This window comes from Salarias fasciatus, chromosome 22 (genome assembly GCF_902148845.1).
Source record: "Salarias fasciatus chromosome 22, fSalaFa1.1, whole genome shotgun sequence".
Taxonomy (NCBI): domain Eukaryota; kingdom Metazoa; phylum Chordata; class Actinopteri; order Blenniiformes; family Blenniidae; genus Salarias; species Salarias fasciatus.
Genome location: NC_043765.1, coordinates 22791303 through 22813105, shown reverse-complemented (window position 1 = coordinate 22813105; position 21803 = coordinate 22791303). Strand labels below are relative to the sequence as shown.

Below are 21803 nucleotides of genomic sequence, written 5' to 3'. Positions count from 1 at the left end.
TCCCAGCTCACTAATTTGTGAGCTGAGATTCAACACGCTAGTTTTACCAGACTGATGATGTGTTGTTGCGGTTGTAATCCTGGTATGTAAAGTATGTTAATGTAACACATTGACACTTCTTCAGCAACACAGTAGCATTAATAACATGCCCGGGAGATTGAACAGGCTCACATATCAAGCAAGTTCATCAAGCTCTTTGTTTCTTTCCACACTGAATCCACTGAATTCTTCATCCTTGGTGTTGCAACTCTGGAAGAAGATGAAGTTTTGTGATTCTTCTGGAGGAGGGAATCAGAGCTTAACGTCACATGAAGCACAGCTGTGACGTGATCGCTAAGCTAACAAGGTAACACCTGACCCAGCTAGCTTGTTTGTCACCTGTGAACTACACTGGATGCAATCTTTTATTATTCTATTAAGATTTGCACTATTACCTATTCTGTATTTGCACCTTTCATCACTTTTTTGTGTTCTACGTGCGTAAATTTCTTTGTGGTGAGAACAATAAAGTCTATTCTATTCTATTCTAATATTCCTGAAAATGTGGTACATATATAGTTACCACTGTCTAACATGCCCAGGGATGGAAAAATGTAACAGTTCAAGCTGTCAGTGTAGGTTAGTGTTGTCAATTGGTAAAAAGTTTAAGTGCAAAATAAAGCATGCAAACAGTTCGGCTCGATACATTGATTTTACCAGTTTTTACCTGTTTTATCTTCCACCAAATTATTTTGCAGGCAGTTAACATCATGCAACTTTTGGGTACCAAACACCAAGTCTAGTACAAATGTAAAACATGCAGCATGGTCGAAGCAGCGACTGTCTACATGTCGGGGGAACTACTTTCTATTGAATCTATGCAGAAAGGCAGCTTGGCTGCTCATGAGTTCTGGTGACAGTAAGCTTGAGCACAATGCAAATGAGATTCTGTTCACTACTTCATACAAAACACCAGGGACTTGACACATGCAAGAATGCAGAAAATTATTAATATACATACAAGTAAATAAAATTGCTTGCAAAAGAAATTAAAATGAACTGAAATGGAACATTTTGAGTCTGGCTACCAAAGTGGTGTTTTGGCAACAAAATAAACCCTAATTCCCCCAATTTTGTAGCCCAATTTTTTTTTGTCTGGCAACTTTTTTTAATTTATTTTTTTGACCACTATTGTAAGAGTTGAGAGGGCTGAGTGGCACAATATGGTTTAAGGTTTGTGGGGGGAGCTTGTACTCAATTCTGAATCGATTTTTCTAAATGTTTTTAGTTCGGACCAGAAAGTTTGACAATAAATTAGCTAAGGGAAGTTAGTCAGGATGAATCAACTTGAAGAGAGCAATGGAAACAACACAAATATCCAAGTGTGATTCTGCTAAATATGGCATTTTATGATATTTTCCTACTTTCTGCTACGATACATCTCTCTTCATCTCGTGTTGGGCTTTGTCACTAATTCACCACGGTCCTATTTTCAACATATTTTGGAAGGAAAGTGTCTCCTCGGTGACGTGGGAGGCTGAAAGCTGTCAGTCGGATGACAGATGGCTTTCTCCAGCACTACACGACGCTCGCAGCCTCTCGCTCGCCCAACAAGCCGGTCACCTCTTTAGCCCCCTCGCTCGAGGCGACAGACGCTTCCTCAGAGCGACACCATCACTCATAACGTCTGCATCTGCCCCGACTCGTCAGCCCGCTTCCCATCCACTCCACAGCCGGGGCCCTATACATAGCCAGGCCCCCCGCTCACTTTTCCTCGGCTACAAAGGCGCTCTAAATAGGATCGAAGGTCTAACTTGTTTGTTGTCCGTGACATTCAAATGTTTTTTTTTTTTTCTTCTTCTTCTTCTTCTTCTGCCTGCTTCAGCAGCTGAGCGCAGCATTCGGGTGCATTTTGTAGTGCTCGCAGTGACAGCTGTGCGAGCACTTTAAAAAGAAAGAGGTTCAAGCAGGAGCTGCCAAGAGGAGACTTGAGAGGAGAAACAGGACGTCTGACAGCAGTCAGAGACCGGGCTGCTGCGCCTCTCAGCGCGCCTTCGCCTCCCGCCAGGGAGCACGACCGCACATGATAAGGACATCACTGTACACGGCCAAATGTGAATCACAGCGCTTCCTCTGAAAGTCTGTATCGAGTCAGAACACAAGGAGAACAGCAGGTTCTCAGGCCACAGTCCTGTCAGTGATCACGAGCTGGGAAAAATAAGAATCAGAGCTGAAAAACAATATCAAAAGATGGGTAACATGCAGAAGATAAGTCAGTATGTAACCAGGTCCTCGTTTTTGCTTAACTTAAAAATTGTAAATTATTGAGATTCACAAAAATCGCACCAATCTGAATCAAGACGCCATAAACATCACAGGATTTATTTAATTTCTGAGTAATTTAAGTACTGAATGAACCTAAGAAAATCCTGAATATGAGGTACGAGTTGAAAACTGACAAGATTGGCATCACAAATCAGGAAAACAAGTTGGAAAACTGTAAAAGTTTAAACCTTGGACAAATGGAACAAGCTGCCTGGCATCAATCTGTAAGCTCTTTTGTTTTCACCTCAAACCTGACCGGTTTTGTGCCTACGGGCCTTATGTTTTACACCCCTGAACTACACACTGATTTGGAAGTCACACTTATTGGTAGATTAAGTTTACTTTGTTTTTTAACCAGAGGAAAAAGTAAATTTGTTGTATGATATCGACCTTGACACTATAGGAAAATCTAGATATATTGAGATTTCTGAATTTTTTGGTTCATTGAAGAGTCAGTGCATATCAAGTCACTCAATCAGTAGATTCAATTTTCTTAAAACCTTAGCCAAGCGAATGGCCCCAACCTGATTTTTTTAGATTTTTGATAATTTAACTGGATTCATAATAGCGACCTCCTTCTCCGCACTGATTCTCTGGATGATTTTAAATTCCATCCCTACTCTTCCTTTGCCTCCACCAAGCACTTCTACCCTGTAAATGACGGGCGACTCAGACGGTATTTAGGAGTTTCTGTTCAGCAAATCAGATGCTGCACTGTAAAAAACCGAGTTAATAAATAACCTTGAGGGAATTTTTTGTAAGAGGTTTATTTGAGTTTTATCAACTGTAGAATCAAATAGATTCATTTTTCTGTAATGAGAATCTGTATGATTTTCCTCAAACATAAAATGTATATGTTAGTGTATTGGCGCCATCACTTTCTGTCAAAAAACTCAACATACCAAAAATCCAGACAAAACCAAACATTACCTGAATATATTCACCTCAAAAATCTCAGAAGAAGTTAAGAACTAACACAAGTAAAATGACAGCACATGAAACTCAGAACAAAAAGTTGAAAAATTGACAGAAAAAAAACAACTATACTGTTAAAGGTAAAACTTCTCTGCTGTACTTCTCCTGTGGCGTTCCCACAAGTCTTAAACTTTCACTCTTTCTTAACCATCATCCGTCCTCACCCCACTGTTTGCTTCAGAATTCATCTGTTGTGAGAACTTGTGAAAACAGGCGAATGTAACTGATATAGATCACAGAGGTCTTTTCACTGCAAGTCAGAGATTTTACACTGTTCTGTAATCATTTTCCCAGCGTAAATACAGCCTTTCTCCAGCAGCGTGTGGCTGCTTGAGGCCAGCCCGACCGACCCCGCCATCAGCCCCACAGGGCGGCTCCGCTGCGGCTCTGACGGCGGACAGTCGAGGCGGTCGCCAAGAAGCCAGCTCCTTCTCTTCAACACTTCAGAAGGGTGCAGCCCGAGAGAAGGAGGGAGAGAGAGAGAGAGAGAGAGAGAGAGAGAGAGAGAGAGAGAGAGAGAGAGAGAGAGAGAGAGAGAAAAAAAGGACAAAAATATCCAGAAAGTTGGGCCTATAATTGGCTGCGCCTCCCCGTGCTTTTTTTATGTGCGAGCGCAGCCCTGTCGAGAAGAGAAGCCACCTCGTCCCCCCTGTGAAACCCAACACTTCCCCCCCACCTTTTTTTTTTTTCTTCCTCCCAGTTCCCTCCCACTCGTCATCCACAAGGTTGCCGAACCTCACCTCAGTTCACTTTGCAACAACACTGTACACTGGACTGTCACCCCCTCCCCCCCCAACCCCCCTCTGCCCGGATTGCTCCATAAACCCACTTCTCGGTGGCGAGTCGGAGCGACCGTTTGTTGGGATTACTGCCACCTGATAGCGATGCCTTCACAGAGCTGAGTGGAGGTGTGAGGGCCGGAGGCTGGAGGCTCAGACTGGAAGACACTGAGTGAGTGACAGGCCAGGTAAGGCAGAGGAAAAGACATTCACAACTGTTGTTCTTCGAAATCTCAAATATATATCTGAGATACTCGTATGTCTTTGAAAATCTCTAAGAGATTCGTACGTCCTTCAGTTTTGAATTGTTTGGGTTTTTCACCCACTTGTTTAGACTTCGCCTCTTTTTCTCATCTTCTTGGGTTGCACAAAAAAAAAGAAAAAAGAAAAAAGCGCTGTCTGTTTTACCCATTTTGGGGGGATGATAAACGCGGCACTTCTGTTTTAGACATCCACATCCTGGTCCCAGGTCTGCCATTGAGACAGGAAGTGGAAACGGGCCCCGATGATACAGAGGTGCAGTCTGTACAGAATCTGGCATCAGGTTCACATGTTGACAGAGACAAACCGGCTTGCATTTAGGTTTTTTTTTTCTTCTTCTTCTTCTTCCCCTCGGATACTGTATCTGCTCGTAAAACTGCGGCTTAGCCACAGCGCGGGAGCTGGAAGCACCCGTGTTGCACATTTAAATGCAATCAGTGATGAAAGGGAGACAAATTGGAATATGTTCGACTTGTGCAAAGTTGGGTAAAGAGGATTAAGAGCATGAATCCAAATCTTGTTCGGCTGCTTTCGTCGGGTGGCTGAGATGGGTTTCTTTTTCTTTTTTCTTTTTCCTTGCGTTGAAGTGCTTTCTGGGTTGCATTTCTCAGATTTTAAAAGCACACTAATTGGGGCAATTAGAGCGATTCAGAGAGCGTGCCTATTCTGCTTATTAATAGCTACAGTGAGACTAAGTAGCAGAAATAGCCCAGTGGAGAATCAGATAGGGAAATTAGTGTCTGGAGGCTAAAACACTTGGCTATTAAAGTCGGTAAATAATGGATTCTCTATTTCACAAAGTACACAAGGTGGACCACTGGGGGAAGGCTGTTTTAAAAATGTCCCCCTTTCTAACCTTTCCTGTAAAAAAGACTGTTGTTTTATGCTGAAACGTCTCAATTTTTATGCTAATTGCCTATATCAATCCTTATAATTACCCACTGCAGTCTTTAAAAGCCTCCTGAAAATTTTAATTTGAAGTTTTGAGCATAAATTATTACCTTTTAGGTTTTAATGTTAAGGGTTGGACGTGCAGAATGGAGGGAAAAATAAAGAAGTCATTCAGAACATACTTAGCTTAGCATAATGAGCTAGACTCTATTTGGTTACAGTAGTATCCACGTAACAATATTTATCGACTTGTGAGCAATTATCTGTTTGTTTAGAAGTGTGTAATAGTGAGAAACTGTGGTTTCGAAGAAGATACTTTTGCTTGTGGATTTGAACAACACAGACTGGGATTACAAATGATCAGCTGAGGTTTGAACCCTTGTTAAAACTCATATTTAAGGTAAAAACCAACCAAGTAGACAAACATTTTCTCTTCTAAGCATGGCAAACAGAGACAAATGATTTTTTTTAATACTTGAAGATTAAATTGTAAACAAATATGCCTCATAATCTGTTAATACAAGAACCAAACAGGGAAATAGTTTTCTCTCACCGGCCAGGGTTGTGAACGCTAGCTAGCTAAATGACACACTAATGTTTTTTTCATCCAGGCCCCATTTACCAAAGTGTTGGGGAAAATGACATTTGTTGTCCGACTGCGTCATGTTTTCTGAAACACTGTTAAGGTACACGAACACCATGTTTCACTTGACGCTTCATGTAATCAGGGCCTTAGAGCATTTTCTCCAACAAAACAAAATCATACCTTGATTTCCTGTCGATCGATAGGAATCATATCATATCATAGCATCCTGTAAAAGGTTTCATCTCACTAAGAGAAGATTTTGATAGCTGAAGCTTATCCGGTGTTCAATATTGGAATACATACTACATCCACTCTTTAGTTCTTCGCTCATTAGCGAATAATGTCAGCAAGAAGCTAAACTTTGAACATGTTAACAAATGAACAGTGTTAGAGAGCACCTGACAGGAGACGGAGTCAGGGCCAAGACCTTTGAAATGTGACTGTCTCAAGATCAAGACCGCTCTCAAATACGGCAACGCAATACAACAAAACCCAAACAGTTTCCTGCAGCTTGCTTAAACTTTCTAAATGTTTCACACTTGCAAAAGAAAACTACATTGAAGAGGGTTTATCACACTCGGAGAACATTTTACAGGTGAGCCAGATGAATAGAAAATCATTCATGTCCAAGCTTCACTACCTTACTTACAAACTTAGCATGACTAGTGCATCCAGTCCCAGTATCTTAGTAGATATGATTTTATCCCATTTGGCAAAAAAAAAAAAAAAAAAAAAAAAAAATTGACATTTTTTTCCACAGTATAATTTCCCAAGCAAGAATCTATTTTATATTAGCGTTTCTAGGTAGCAACTATTTTACACTGGATAGAACTTGCCACCAAATCTATAATTTTTTGCAGTTTTGTATCTTCTAAAACCTGGAAAGCTTACTGGACAACTACAGGAATGTCCTTGGTTGTGCGTATTTTACTCCACAGCTGATATAACTTTTTTTAATCAAAAATAATCCAGATTGTTTTCTGTTGGACAGTGATTTTGTGGTATGTTAAAGGAAAGACCTAAAAATAAAACAAAGATTTTGTTGGTGCTAATACTTGGTAATGTTAGTTTCCCTATTGTTGCCACAGCAGCAAAAACAATCAGCAAAATATTGATAACTCTTGATTGTGTACCTCTAATGTACCTTTCTTCTCAATTTAGGCCCCATTTACAAGTGAACTCACTCAACTTTCCTTGCGTTTTTGGGTGAACGTTTACACACTGCTCAGAGTCACTGAAAATGCAACTTTTTAACAAGTCCCAAGGTGGAACTTTGAAACTTTGAAAATGCTCCGACTCCATCACTGAGGAGACGGTGGGAAAATTCAGACTTTCTGAAAACGCTGCTGCACATTGTCAGTTGATGGAAAATGACAACAATACGTTTTCACCCAAAACATTGTCATGTAAAAAGGGCCTCAGTCTGAGCACGTAGTCTTTTCATATATTTGAAGCACTGGTTTGGGCACATTATTGACCACAACCTTGAAATTTGAAGGAATTTGACACCTAATTCCGAGAAAAACTTGGGTTGTGTTCAAACGTGGCGACTGTTGTAAAGATCTCCTCAGGTCAGGAGATATAATTGCTTCCCAAGTTGTGCACTGCTCAAACTTTCCGCTACCGCCCCCGTTGACCCCCCGCAATGAGACGCTCATGCAGTCAGGACGAGTCCGTGTTATGGCTACGGTCAGTCACACATCAGCACCTAATGGCAGGCATCACAACCACCGGTGTGCAAAACAGTGCAGGAATAGATTTGTGTTTAAAAGGCAGGGCTCTCTCTGTGCTACTCAGGAACGACAAGCCTCATGAATGAATAAAACACAGACAGATGAGCGTCTGAAGCAAGATCAGACCTGTTCGGATTTTACTCGAGTGGTTCAGTTTATAGGAATACATCTGAAAAAAAAGAAAGAAAGAAGAGAAACACTCTGGGGGAATCTGACTGCAAACTTCTGCTCCTGACGTTGTTCTTTTACAATCTTGTGGGTGGAGAAGTTGACAAAAAAAAACTGTCTGGCAGCAAGTTTCAGCAAACTCTGATGAGTGGAGCATTCACTTGACGCAGTGGAGAATTGTGCTTTTTCAACTGAAGGGTTCAAATATTACATCCAGTAGGAAGACTGGACAATAAATCTTGAGAATTCACCTTGCAGGAGCTCAATTCCCTTCATACATATAAAGTTTTTTTTGTGCAATCTCAAATCAGATTTCCTCCAGGCTTTGCTCAAATTAAATAAAGCACCATGAGAATCATTTTGAAAAAGTAGACAAACTGTGTCGCTGATATTTTCTTTGCCTTTTCAGACTGAACAGCTTGATGGTGGTTGTAAGATAAACCAAACAGACCCAAGCCGAGGCCGAGATGGCGTTACGACTGGGATTCAGGGTCTCCCTGGTCTTGGTAATCCTGGCCTTGACCCTTTCCAGTGAGACAGTGGAAGCACAGAGAGCAGGTAAGAGCCATCAAATCCAATATTTTGACGCATCAGTTGTAAAACTTGACTAAATCGTGCGTTCATCCGACTTTCAGGGTGTAAAAATGTCCACTATGACCTGGCGTTTATTCTGGATACCTCATCCAGCGTGGGAAAGGAGAATTTCGAGAAGATCAGGCAATGGGTGGCCAACCTGGTCGAGTCATTTGACGTGGCGCCCGACAAGACGAGAGTGGCCGTGGTTCGGTACAGCGACAGGCCCACCATAGAGTTCAACCTGGGGCGACACAGGACCCTGGAAGATGTAAAGAGAGCGGCTCGGAACATTCGCTACCTGGGCGGGAACACGATGACCGGGGACGCCATCAGCTACACCACCAACAACATCTTCACCGAGCGAAACGGAGCGAGGCCCACGGCCAGAGGGATCCAGAGGGTGGCCATCCTTCTGACGGACGGCCGAAGCCAGGATTACGTTCTGGAGCCATCCAAGGCGGCCGCCAAAGCCGGCATCAGGATGTTCGCCGTGGGCATCGGCGAGGCGCTGAAGGTGGAGCTGGAGGAGATCGCCGCAGAGCCCAAGAACGCCCACGTCTTCCACGTGACGGACTTTAACGCCATCGACAAGATCAGGGGCCGGCTGAGGAGGCGGCTGTGCGAGAGTAAGTCACTCATCGAGGCTCATGGCCAAAGCATCACTCACACTTCCTTTTGAAGTCCCACAGTTTAAAGAAGCTGCCTCACCCTCAACATGCACTTAATCAAATTAGACTCTTATTTTAACCTCTAACCACCATGTGGAAGAAAGACCCTGACCACCAAACCCCACCCCGACCGCAGGGAGCTGCACATGCTGCGCTGTGCTATCACGGCCACGTTTGATTGAATGTGAAGTGTGTGAAGGGGGCTGTTGCAAAAATTGGCTTGTAAATGGCAAGTTTCCTATAACCAAGACATATCTGTGGTCAGGCTGCTTTTGTGACTGCTTTGGTGCAGAGGCGTTTAGCACCGGAAAGCCTGTCAATGAGGGTTTTTTTCCACTTCGGGCACTTTGAAAAATCCTTCAACACAAGCTCACAGGATTAGAAAGTAGCCCGATGGTCAAATAAATTAGCTGAAAAAGGCTTAAGAAAACAGGAGTTCCAGTGGCTTCCATGCCGTCCGGTAGCCGAGCGTAGAGAAAGGGGGGAGTGTCTCCGCTTGTGTTTACGTGGAGGAGATGGATGCTTTGCACGCCAACACACGAAATTCCTGCCTAAAATTAGCCAGATAGGGAAGAAAAGGATGCCATGAGTCTTCACCACCGACATTAAATACAGAAATGGGGATGACATGATTACACGGTGTGCTCAAAGATGAGCAAGCACTCAACTCTCCTTCAACCCAGCTCAAAGTTATTAAGTCTCACAGGACAAAAGAGGACATTCCCGTTGAAAAGAATCTCGCCTCAGTCTCTAAAATGCCTTTACAGCTCACCGAGGGCCCGTCCTCTCACAAGTTACACACCTCTTGTTCTTTAGAAGAAGCTTGTAGAATCATTTTAAGGTTCCTGAACTGTGACCTTGCTCCTTGACTCGGCAGACCTTCAATCTGCCAGCCAGCAATGCCTGGCTGACGCTCTGCGGAACGAGCTGTGCAGCGAGTGTGTAGACTTGAACTAACCAGAGGCTAAATTTACACTGAAAGAGAGAAGGAAAAAAAAAACATTTTTTTCTTGTGTTTTCCTTCTCTAATCTCCAACGTCTCCACGGGTGAAGTCTCCAAGTCAGCACTTCTGGCTCACTGAGGAGTTATTTTCACCCGGGAAATTATAGCTGTAATGTTTCAAGTGGGTCCGAACGGCCCGCTTCATGTTTTCACCTTTTAATCTATAGGTTTTAAAAATGGACGCTATGTGTGGTCTCACCTTGTGGTCTCGACCTGGAATGACCCTCGAGACCGATGACCAGCACCGGGGGTGTGTTTAAAAAAAATGCAGCAGTCATTACGGTGACAAGGAACGCGGGTAATAGCAGCGATTACAAATTGACTAATGCTCAAACTTCTACCGATGCTTTGAACCTCCACGAGACGTTCGCCTCCAAACGCTGCTTCCAATTTAGTCCGCAGCCGGATCCCTAAATTATAGCTCCAGGGCCACAAGTGCAGGGAGTCGCTCGGATATTGAGCATGCTAACGCCACCTTAAAAAAAAAAAAAATAACGATGACGCACTTCATTTCACTCACACAAAGGCAATACCTGGTGCTGGGGTCTGCAAGGTGTTTCTATCATTTCCCATCAAATTAAATTTAGCTGGAGCCACAGAATGTGCATTTCCTTCAACAGTATGTTAAATTTAACCTCCGAGACAAAAGTTAAATTCTCCAGTAGATAAAAAGAAGGCAGTAGAATATGATCACAGGATATGGTTCACTTTTCTTTTTTTTGTTCTTTGATCCTCATGTAGCTCGAAAATTTCAAGAGATTTGATATATTTATCTTTTAATGACAAGGAAATGAACTTACAACATAAATAATTAAAGAGAAGAAACCTCATTGAAAGTTTTCTTTACTTTCTTTTCTTTTCTTTCTCGATTTCTCCTGAGAACACTGCAAACAGAGCATAAAGTTAATAATCGGCTTTTAAAGAGAAACTGGTGATTTGACTAAGAATGAATTTAGTTTGACACCACTTTTTTGGTACTTTAGTCGTTTCACCTGTTAACCAGTATTACCAATTTTAGCTGTTTTGTATGAAATTTTAACCATTTTAGCAGTTGTACTAAATAATCTCAGCATTTTCAGCTTTTTATTATTTGACTTTTTATGTTCCGAGTTTTTTTGTTTTTTTCACTATTGTAGTGGTATTACTTGGGCAAATCATTTTCACATCTTTTTTAGGTATCGTTTTGAAAAGTCGTCATAAAACTGAAAGCTTTGAAGAGCCTCATGTGACTCCGGGGCTGCAGGTTTAAAACTGGTCAATACAGACAGGAACACGGCGTCCAGCTCAAACTCAAATTAGATCTGAAGCACAAGAAATCAGAGAGAACTGAAAAAAAGTCCAATCATCCTCCGAGATTTTCTCATTAAGCATCTCTTTGTGGGTTCATGTCCACTGAGCTCATCCACACAATCAACACCACAGAGATTCAAAGGCTCCCTGACGTGATGAGGTTTTTTTTTTTTCATAGTGGTGATTTTCAGAAAATTGCAGGGTTTGATAATAGACGTTTGGCACGTACTTGATCTGTGAGGGACGTTGGAGTGTCCCACTGGGATATTTTAAGCCACAGATGATATTTAGGACTGGCAGTTGGGCTGCAAACAAATTGCTGAGCTAATATTAGGCTTAATGAGCAGTTCCTCCAACAGATTGATGACAAACCGATGACAGGATCCCGGTGCGCTCCACGGGTTTCATTCATATTTCCCTCGTCAGTTGTAAAAATTAATTCAAGTGATCAGATCACACAGATTTCTGAAGATTGTTTGAAAAGTGGGTATTTATTCATCCTGGTGTACAATCCTGCAGCATAAGAGTCACTTAATGCAGCACTGGTCATTTTTTTGTTGAAAAACCAATGCAGTTCTGTTTGTTTTGCCTACAGCTCAAACAGATTTACTTGTATTTTCAAATGAATGCTTACGATAGAAGACTAACACTTTCCTTGTATTAAAAGCAACTTATATCGATGATTTTTTTGATTTACGAAAATACATTCGGCGCAGCCTTGAGATTCTTAAATGTATACTGAGATTTTTTTGCTGATCTATTTATCATTACATACACCCACTTCCATGATGCATCACTTCTCAGTATCTATTTGCCAAACTACCGATTTTTTTCTCTAAGATGATGAAGCCATGACTCGCCCTCCTCTGCCTCTGATTGGCTCGTACTGGCTGCCTTCGCTGATTTGACAACTGGTCATTGGTCCCCAGATGTTGAGGGTTAGGTGTTAAAAGAAGACACTCTCAGATGAAAGAGGACGTTTGTCACCCAGACTAAAATCTCCAGAAGGATCAGTGTAGATTCTATGATTCTAGCTTGATGAAATAACTCCACCCTTTCAAGCACTTTCTTTCTTTGCTGTAGCTGTGTTTAAAGAGACCACCTTCACCTTCACCCCAGCAGGACCCTGTCATTATGTTCTGTCTGAACAACCTAAATAAACATGTTTTACTTCACTTAATTTAAGGCCTTAAAACCCAATGAGGTGTTTCTTCAAAAGTAAGTCGACGAAGTTAGAAGAACTGTTCCAATTCAACCGCTCACTCAATCACCTGCAAACATGTTTTCTATAAGGTTATGACAGACAGATACACAGCTTCGCGCGTCCTGAAATGCTCAACCAAGTAACAAATAAGTTCGTATAACAGATTGAAGGACCCATTTACAAGTGTTGTGGAAAACTTTTGTTGCTTTCTTGGTGTCTGTTTCCACGACAGCCGTGCTCGGAACCATTGAAAATGCAATGAAATTAAATGAAATCGATGGAATTTTTCCAAAACTCTCACCATTGTAGACAGAGGAAAACACAACTTTCCTGAAACAGCTATAGTCAAAACTTCTGCACATGCACCATCAGTAGATGGACAATAGCAACAATGGTGGCCTGCCATTGTTTCATGTGTCCTATATCCTCCTGGGACTTGGTGGCTTTATAGTTGAGAGTTATCTGTAATAACAGGCCAACTCACACTCCATCAGTCAAGGTCCACCAGACAGAAAAAAACACATCACAAAGAGAGAAATGATGTTTTAACATAAATTACTAATAACTCTTGGTGTGTGTGATTGGTGTTGCTGAGCGAAGTGTCTCAGACCCTTCAAGCCAAAGCGTCACCATAAAGAGACTCCAACCTGCCTCTGTATCCGTTTTTACCTCTTTTCTGGGATTGATCTCATGGCGGCTTAAAGACAAAGGCCAGAAATACCCTGAAGACTGTCTCGTGTTGTTACCTTTACCTGGGTTAAGTCTTTATGTCCTCAATTTTCTTTTGTAGCTATTTAAAAGAGGCAGTGGTAACATATCAACTTTTTTATTTCTAAGACACTTTCTTCCAGAAGCCACATGCACAAAATGTCAAAACGTATGGATCGCTTACCCCCAATCTGCTTCTCCATATTTTGGCTCTACGTTACATCCGTCATTATTTCTTTGACCACTAGGAGGACTCCTAATAAATTACTGTGTAAGTCGGTTGACTGTCATTTAAACCCTGCTTTCCCATGTTTTTAAAACTAATACAAAAACAAGCCAAAAACATTCTTCCTGCCTGGCTTGATGACATTAAAAAATCAATAATCTAACTTTGAATAGAAGCTCACTGGTCCCCAAGTGTCAAATAAGTACTAAACTTACAGCTCCTCTGGTGTGAATGTCCCATGTTTCCTGATGATGAAGCTTAATGGGAAAAGCACTGCTGATACAGTTCATCCTGTGGGAAACTCAGAAGTCGTTGCCAATCCATTAATTCATCGTGAAAACATTCCCACAGTTCGGGAATCACCTAAATGACTGAAATGAGTCTTCAACATCTGCAGTCGTTATTTAAACGCTTCAGCCTAGAAATGGACTGACAGACCAATGAAATAACGATTCATTCAAAATGAATTATTCTCCATCAAATCTGCAGACAACCAAGAAGAATTTCACATTTTTTTTTACTGCTACTAGAACCATAAATAAAACTCATAACCTTGAAGTCACATCTTTTTTTATACTCAAAGTAAAACGACCCTCTCAAAATATCAGTCATATTGAGTCAACATTTACGTCTATTAAATTAAACCGTGTCACTCGCTGCATTCTTTCACACTAAAGCCGGCATCTCGATGCAAATAGAAAAACACTGCGCCTGCCAATAAAAACTCAAACTGGAGGTGTTGCCTTTCCCGCTGTCGTCGCCATTACTGAAATATGTGTTTGTGGAAATATAAGACCGCCGCTGCGTCCCGGGTGGTGCGGCTGTGCCCGCCCTTCCAACGCGCTGGTGGGCAAGCCTCGGACATCGTCACTCGTTCACACACTGTGGGTTCGCACACTCCTGCGAGAGAAAGCAGCAACAAGGTGTCTGAAACAAGAGGATCCCAGCTAACTGGCACGACCACAGATTGGACTTAATGAGAGTCATGACACTGTCGAAGCCGCCATTGTTGTTATTGTCCATCAGAAGAACTGTTTATTTTGCATTTTCAGTGGCACCAAGCACCACTGTTGCGTAAATCCTCAAAACACAGTAAAAGATAAACATTTTCAAATGAGTGCTTGTGTGCGGCACTTTAAATCCAAAATAAAGCTCTGAGAATTGAACTCCGCTCCTGTCGTTTCGGAACTTTAAGCTATATATCTCCCCTTTCAAGCTCATATTTTCACCAAATACGGCGGCATAAATTTACTTCAGATTCAGCTGAATCCACAGCAGAGACTGCAGAATAATCCACTTTGCAGCAAGTCCAAGTTACAAAGCTACACAGTCAAAAAATAGTGTGAAGATGTGTTTTTTTTTTCCATACCTCCTCACTTTGACCGACATTTCTCATTAAAAGGTGAGAAAAAAAATCTCTAATTCAAACAGTTCAAATCCAAATCTGTCTCATTGGATTTCAGATGAAAAAGAAAGTTTGCTTGTTAGTTTTCATTAGAATGAAAGATGTCTAACTGACATGACAGAAACACCAAAAAGGAAAACACATTTTCTAAACAAACCAAACCCCAAGTACGACTGTTTGCAAGCAACAAACGAGCTTAAATAGTCTTCTGTGCTGCAGACGTCTTATAAGAAGAGCGATGGAACTTTAACGCTCCAGAAAATGTGGTTTGACGGTTTCACGTCTTCCTAAAACAACCAGTGAGAAACAAGACAATGTTAAGGTTTCCACAAGGATGCTTGACCTTTTTTCTTCCTGCTGTTTTAACAGAATCACATATTCTCTTTCCTGTGTGTCTAAACTCAGCTTCTGTCCTTCCTCCTCAGACGTCCTGTGTCCGAACATGAAGGTCCAGCCCGACCGCTTCAAGCCCAACAGCACCAGCTATGGTCTGGAAGAGGTTCCAGGTATGTGCAGCTCCGCTGCTCCAGCTAACGGCAACACGCGGCGCCCGTTATTTCTGTTGACCGCAAAGCTTACGATAGATCCACGGAGACAAAATCATGTTTGACATGCTTTGTGTCCGGAGCTTTCCTACATAGTTGTCCTCTCTTTCAGAGTGGAAATTATTACTGTTGATTTCCACCTCTTTCTATTAGACATTTAACATATTTTACAACCCTGGACAGTTTTTCTCAGCTTTAAGACGCAATTGAAATGTTTTCAGTTTCTCTACTTTTTGTCATTGAGGTTTTTTAATCAGATTCAGCTAAAGACATCAAATAAACTTTAATTAGAACATTGGGTAACCATAATTTTTGCAGTCACATTTTAGGTTACTCGTCAAATCATTGTAATAAATGAGTGACAGAAGCCTTGGGCTGTTAGCATTTAGTATATTCTTCGGTTGGTAATATATTGAATTATTGCCATTTTGATCTAACTGAGCAGGATGACACCAAATTTAAACAATTAGCAGCTCTGCTCCTGTGAATTTACAAATGCGAAGGAATATTGGATGCATAGAGAAACAAGGAATCACACTTTTTTTAATGATAATCTTTGTAGGACATATAGTGGAAGTGAAAAACATTGTCTTGTTGTATTTTGTTGGAGGTTTATGTGAATAATAAACAAATTATTCTGAAACAAAAATGCAAAAATGATACATTTTCACATGAAATCTTGCCATGTAAACATGGCTCTTAACCATAAATACTGATCAATTTTGACAGAAATCGATAAAGCATCACCAGACTAGTATCGCTGTTTTCGTACAACCCCCCCGCTCAGCACATAAATCTTAAAATGTCAGGTTTGCGTTTTGTTTGAGCCCGAGTCTGAAGCACTTTACTGATCACTTGCTGGTTTTGTTTCATGCATTCCAAGCTTCTGCGTTAAAGGTTTTCTTGCTCAGAAGTCTTGAATAGCGTTTATCCAGAAAGGTCGGATGTTGTTGTAAGAGTGTCTTCTGGGGGATCTGAGTTCCTGTCTGCGTCTCCCACCCACATCCATCACTCTGAGAGAAAAAACAGATGCACTGGCACGGCGGCTCGGACTCCTGCTATGCTCAAGTTCAAGCAGAAAGAGACGTCGGAGCGACGGAGCTGTGTGTTTCAGCGATGTGGAAAGAGATGTTGACTCTTTACACATTTGGCTTTTGAAAACACGATACAGTGATTTTGTCTGCCAATGTGCAGTCACCGGTCATGATACAGTCAGGTTTTTGAGCAATTTAAGGGAAAAAATGGATCCAAGTGGTCTTTGGGTGCTGACTGAGACCATTCGATTACTTTTAAATGGATCAAAATTCATGGAAAAAGTAGGAAAATCAATATTTGAAGTGTTTTTCAGATGCCAGAACGATCGAGGCTTCTCGGTTTGATGTGTTTTACCTTGCGGTGTCATGAGGACGGTGCAGAACATATGGAGCAGAAGGAGCAGGTTGCCGATCTGTGACAGCGAGCACGCGCAGACAAACAAACATGACTCCCCTGAGGCCAGTTTGGAGTTTCCACTTCATCCGACTTAAATGTCTTTTGGACCAGAGGAGGAAACCAGAGCAGCTGGAGGAAAACCTACAGGCAAAAACATATGGAGGCTGTACAGAAAGACCCCAAAGAACACGGCAATCCAAAACATTCAAGCAGTGAAAGGTTACAGACTCGTGAAAACCGAAGGAAAGTAGTTTTTTGCTGAAATATTTGTAATAATTCAAACAGTGGCAGACACAGGATTTGAAGATAAAATCATGAATTTAACGTACATCAAACAATAATAAAAATCCACTGATTACAGATTTTCAGACTTTGAAAAGATGTTTATCAATCAGAGACACTTGGGAAAACAGGTGAGACGTTGCCATCCAGCACTTTTTGGTATTGTTCCCCCATGTGGAAGAGTCTGCTCAACTCTGACCTCTGGTGGCCATATTTGTTCTGACAGAAGCAATGGAGACATGCAGAGAGAGGGCGCCTCTAAAGAGAAAAAGTCAGTTTTTCATACATATCTACATTTAATTAACAAATTCTTTAATTGCATCGAGTTCTTCTTAATGTCTAGATCGAAATCCTGCGCCTCTGAAGCTACATGTAACTCTTTAGCTCCGCCTCTGTGTCGTCGCTCCCCGGAGCTTTCACAAAGTCATGTCATTTGCCAGCCATCTTCCAAAACAAATAGTGTGACTAAAACTGGATACAAGAAAGTTAAAATAGCTGAAAATAGCCAGAGTTCTCTCGTACTTCAACAGCTGAAATAACTAAGATGGCTGAAAGAGTCGTATTGAGTAAAAAGCATAGAATATCTAAAATGACTACAGCTGCAAACATTGCTAAAAATGATTCAAATTGGTTGAAACTGCTTAAATATCTTAAATGGCTAAAGAAAACACAACAAATACAACCAGTAAAGTACATGAAATAGTCAAAAAATGCTGAAGGATTTACACTCACAAAGATGACTAGCAGAGCTGAAGTTGCTTAAACTGCTTAAATTTCTTGTAATCTGCTAAAATAACTTAAAGATTCAAACAAATAAAACTGCTAAAATGTAAAAAAAAAAATAACATAACATCGATAAAACTGTAAAAGAAGTAAAAATTGTTGAATGTCAGAAATTCATACTCGTGATGAAATGTCAAAAAAGACAAAGAAAAAGTTGTGAAAAACTGCTGAAGAATCTGAAGTAGCTAGCAACGTGAATGAGGAAAATGCGCAGAATAAGCTCAATCATCTTTACTAACACCTTTAGCAATAATAAGTTCAAGTCAAGATAAAGTTTTTGTATATAAAACTTTGCGAGCTGTTTTTAAGTTTGAACTTTTTTGTGGCTCCAGGCGAATTTTATTTGTTGACATGTGGCAAAAACATAAAAGTTCTGGACACTGACACTCAGATAGTCAAAAGAAACATGTATGTCTGTCATGTGACTGGGAGCTGGGGATATTCAATCTGAATTTACTTTGCCGTGTCATTTTAAAGAGCGTACCTTCATGACCCTGAATAGCGTCGCTCTGCACCGTCGGGACACATTATCACGCCCTCCTCAGCCAGCAAGTGCTAATTATGTGGTTTTCCTCTCAGCTGCAGCAGACATTAGGGCATAGTTTCGATAAATCAGAGAGTCCGTGCAGCAGTACATCAGCTGCGCTCGTGAATCTTGTCATGTTTTGTTTCTCTTTGTTCGGTACAAAAGTCCAAATCAGTCTCTGGAAGACGAAGCGAGGATATCAGCAGACCATAAATACACCCCAAACTGGACATTTAGCTGCCAGCCCCACAGATGAAACCTCGCTCTCACACAGCTACTCTAATGTCGGATTACTGTTCAGAAGTGGATTTGTGTTTTTCGTTGGGTTTGCGGACCACCAGGAGAGCGCGGAGACGCCACCGCCGGGTCCAGTTGTTGGCTCCTTGTAGCCTCAGTGCAACACAGACGGAGTTAAAGTGGCGAAGACGCGTCCGAGCCGCGCCGTGGGTCCCACTTCGAGTGTTATCAAACAGCGGTTTGAGGTTCGAAGCTTCATGACAAGACAAACAACGACTGGGGATTTCCGCGCAGCGGGCTAACTTCAGCACGCACGTTGTCTGACACAGTTTACGGTGGACGCTTCTGGAGATCCTGCTCAGAGTCAGAGTCTCTGAGAAACGTCAAGAGCCAGAAGATCTACGACTCCCACTTATCATGAGCTGTCTGGCCGGACCCCTCGGGGGGAGGGGGAGGGGTTTGGAGGGGGGTAGAGGCGAAGGCGCCGATCGCAAAACCTCCTCGACTTATCTGCAGTGCAAATGTTGCCATCTGCTCCCATCAAAGGAACGCTGCCTCGTTCTCATCTGGCTCTCGCCACAAAGGACCGGCCCATCGGCCGTCTCTCCGGCCGTCCAAAATAACTTTTCTTTTTTTTTTTCTTCTTCTTCTTCTTCTTCTTTCCCGGGTTGATTATACGCTATCCACTGCCAGTGCAAATTACAGCCCTGCGCTCAGATGGGCCCCAGCAGCGGCCGCAGAGGCAGCGTGGTGAGCGAGTGTGCTCAGCGACACGAGCCTGGTGACTGGAGGGGAGGGAGGCCAGTAAATCTGCACAGCTGCCACGGCTTCCTCCGACAGCCCCACACCGGGCAGAGTTCAAGATCCCGCCCTTTCTTTAATAATAACCCCCCCCCGGATGATGGTTGAGGCTCTTTAACAAGATAATCTTCTCTCGGCAGACTGTTTTCATTCATAAATATCTGTGTAATAAGTTTAAAAAATAAAACCTTTTAGAGATTCAGTCTTCGATGAATTGATCAAAGCTACATCAGTTCCAGGTCACTGGGTGGAACGCATTCCGTCTGGAAAGTAGCTTAAAGAAAAGATTGGATATGGATCATACATTTTTTGATCAGAGTGTGTATCTCTACATAATTTTTTACCATTCTGAGCTCAATTTTTTAAGTGAATCTTCAAAACTTTCCTCTGAACCTCTTGACATTTACCCTCAATGTCCCACCTCCAGTACATTCAGGGACTGTTCCTCTTTGGGAATCCTCTTTACAGACTTTAATGTACCAATTTATCTGAAAATGGACTTAAAAATCAATAAAAGTAAAAACATGCAGTTTTATGATGTTATATTTGCAAGTTTAAGTTATGATTACACAAGACTGAGAGTAATTATCCTTACTTATGGTATATGTAGTACAATCTGGAAAAAGTAGATCAGCAGGTGTAAAGAACAAGACAAGACTGTAGAGAGAAAACTACAAATATGGCTGCCATCTTGCAATTCATATTTATCTTAAAGCTTTTGATACTTTTTGCATTAAATTGTGTTTTTTTTTTGACTAATTCAACGCGTGTGAACTTACAATTACGTCTTTTCATTGTTATTTGTCTGTTCTTGTTGTTTTGTGACTTTTTTTGTAGCTGTTTGCTAAAATTTTGCACACTTTTTTGGAGTATTTCAAAACTTTTAGTTGATCTATTTGTTTCCTTTTTATGATTCTTTCTAGCTGTTCAGAAGGTGTTTCTTTTCCCCTTTTCTCCTGTTGGGTGCAGCTTTAAATATTTAGATGTTTACAATTCTCTCTTTTCTTTATGTTTATGATCTTTAAACTTTGTGGGGCTTGAACTTTTGTGTTTGTCCTGGTTGTTCTCATATCACCATCCGATTTGAGATGGATATGTTGCTTTAGCATTTGTGCATTTTTTGTGGTTGTGTATTAAGTTTTTTGTGACTTTTTGGTGAAGATGTGATTCATTCGGACAAATGCAGGAACCAGCTCCCATGAACCTCAGTCGATGCTGAGTGTAGAAAATAGCCTGCTGTCGCTAACAGTACATCTGAGACCCTTTACTGACAGACAGCGGATGTCTGACGGGCCGATCCTCTCCGTTTTACATTCTGTTATGACGGCTTTTTGTTTTTAATGTTATTTTTTGCCGCCCTGCTCATGGGGGAAGGGGCCAGCCTGCACGTCTTACCACCTGTTTCCAGGCTATTTCTAAAAACATCCACTAAGCTTTGGCCGGACTCTCACATTACCACCTTAATGCCCCGCTTTCCTCTCTGAAAGATTACTAATATTGCCCCCGGAAACCTTCCATGCCTCAGATTTTCTTCATGTTAGGCTGTCTACTTCCCAATGTTTGCCTCCAGGAGCGCTCCGTCCAATCCAGACTATAACCATCGGATTTTTAGCTCCCAAAGCTGAGGCTGCGTTCGTGCTGCACATCTCGTCGGCATCGCCATAGCTACAGCACTTGTTTGTTGTACAAGGGAGTGTCCAGTCTAAACCACCTAAATATGGTCTGTGGTTATACCACTTCAAATCGCATGCTGCAGGGCAGCTACACACACACACACACACACACACACACACGTGCACACATGCTCCAGTAGTTCTTTTTTTTTTCCTCTCCCCCCCCACTCTGGAAGCAAATCTCACAAATATTTAATGGCCCAACAAATGGATTTATTGTCCAGTTGCTCGGTCACGTGATGATTTTTGATCTCTCTGCGAAAAGCCACAAACCCAGCGGCAGCTGGGTGTGGTGGGACTGACCCAGTTAAATGTCGGTGTACCCTGAGAAATCTAACAAAAATACAACATGGGCCCAGTAACTGGATGACTGGGAGTTTGTCTATGTGTGTGAGCATAGGTTGAGTTCAGGGACTTCCACAATTCAGTCAGTGATTGAAGATGAAAGTGGCTGCAAAATGCTTTATTTTATTCTCAACAGACAATCGAGGATATGATGCAACAGTTGTGCCTAATGAATGAAAATAATGTAACAAACAAGGCCTAGACATTCTACTGTAGAACAGTAATGATAAAAGACAACCTGGTGATGCTAAAAAACCCATAACAGAGCCAATCAACCAATAAACTGGTGTTTTTTTGTTTTTTTTTTTAACATAAGACAAGCTACATGGTACCTCCAACTGATCTGATTCATCATTTCTCTCCACAAACCTTTTATTTTTCCACAAGACCATCAATTCCATCT

At 41.7% G+C, this 21803-nt stretch overlaps 1 protein-coding gene across 1 annotated transcript in view; it reads left to right on the top strand.

Annotated features, from left to right (window-relative positions):
• Nucleotides 1-4109: 4109 nt before the first annotated feature.
• The window catches only part of col22a1 (collagen, type XXII, alpha 1), a 56689-nt gene continuing 38995 nt past the window's right edge, over nucleotides 4110-21803 (top strand). Inside the window, exons 1-4 of the mRNA XM_030120595.1 lie at nucleotides 4110-4246; nucleotides 8107-8255; nucleotides 8333-8899; nucleotides 15203-15283. Of these exons, the coding sequence (XP_029976455.1) occupies nucleotides 8165-8255; nucleotides 8333-8899; nucleotides 15203-15283 (739 nt within the window). The 5' untranslated portion in view covers nucleotides 4110-4246; nucleotides 8107-8164. The remainder of the gene's footprint in view (nucleotides 4247-8106; nucleotides 8256-8332; nucleotides 8900-15202; nucleotides 15284-21803) is intronic.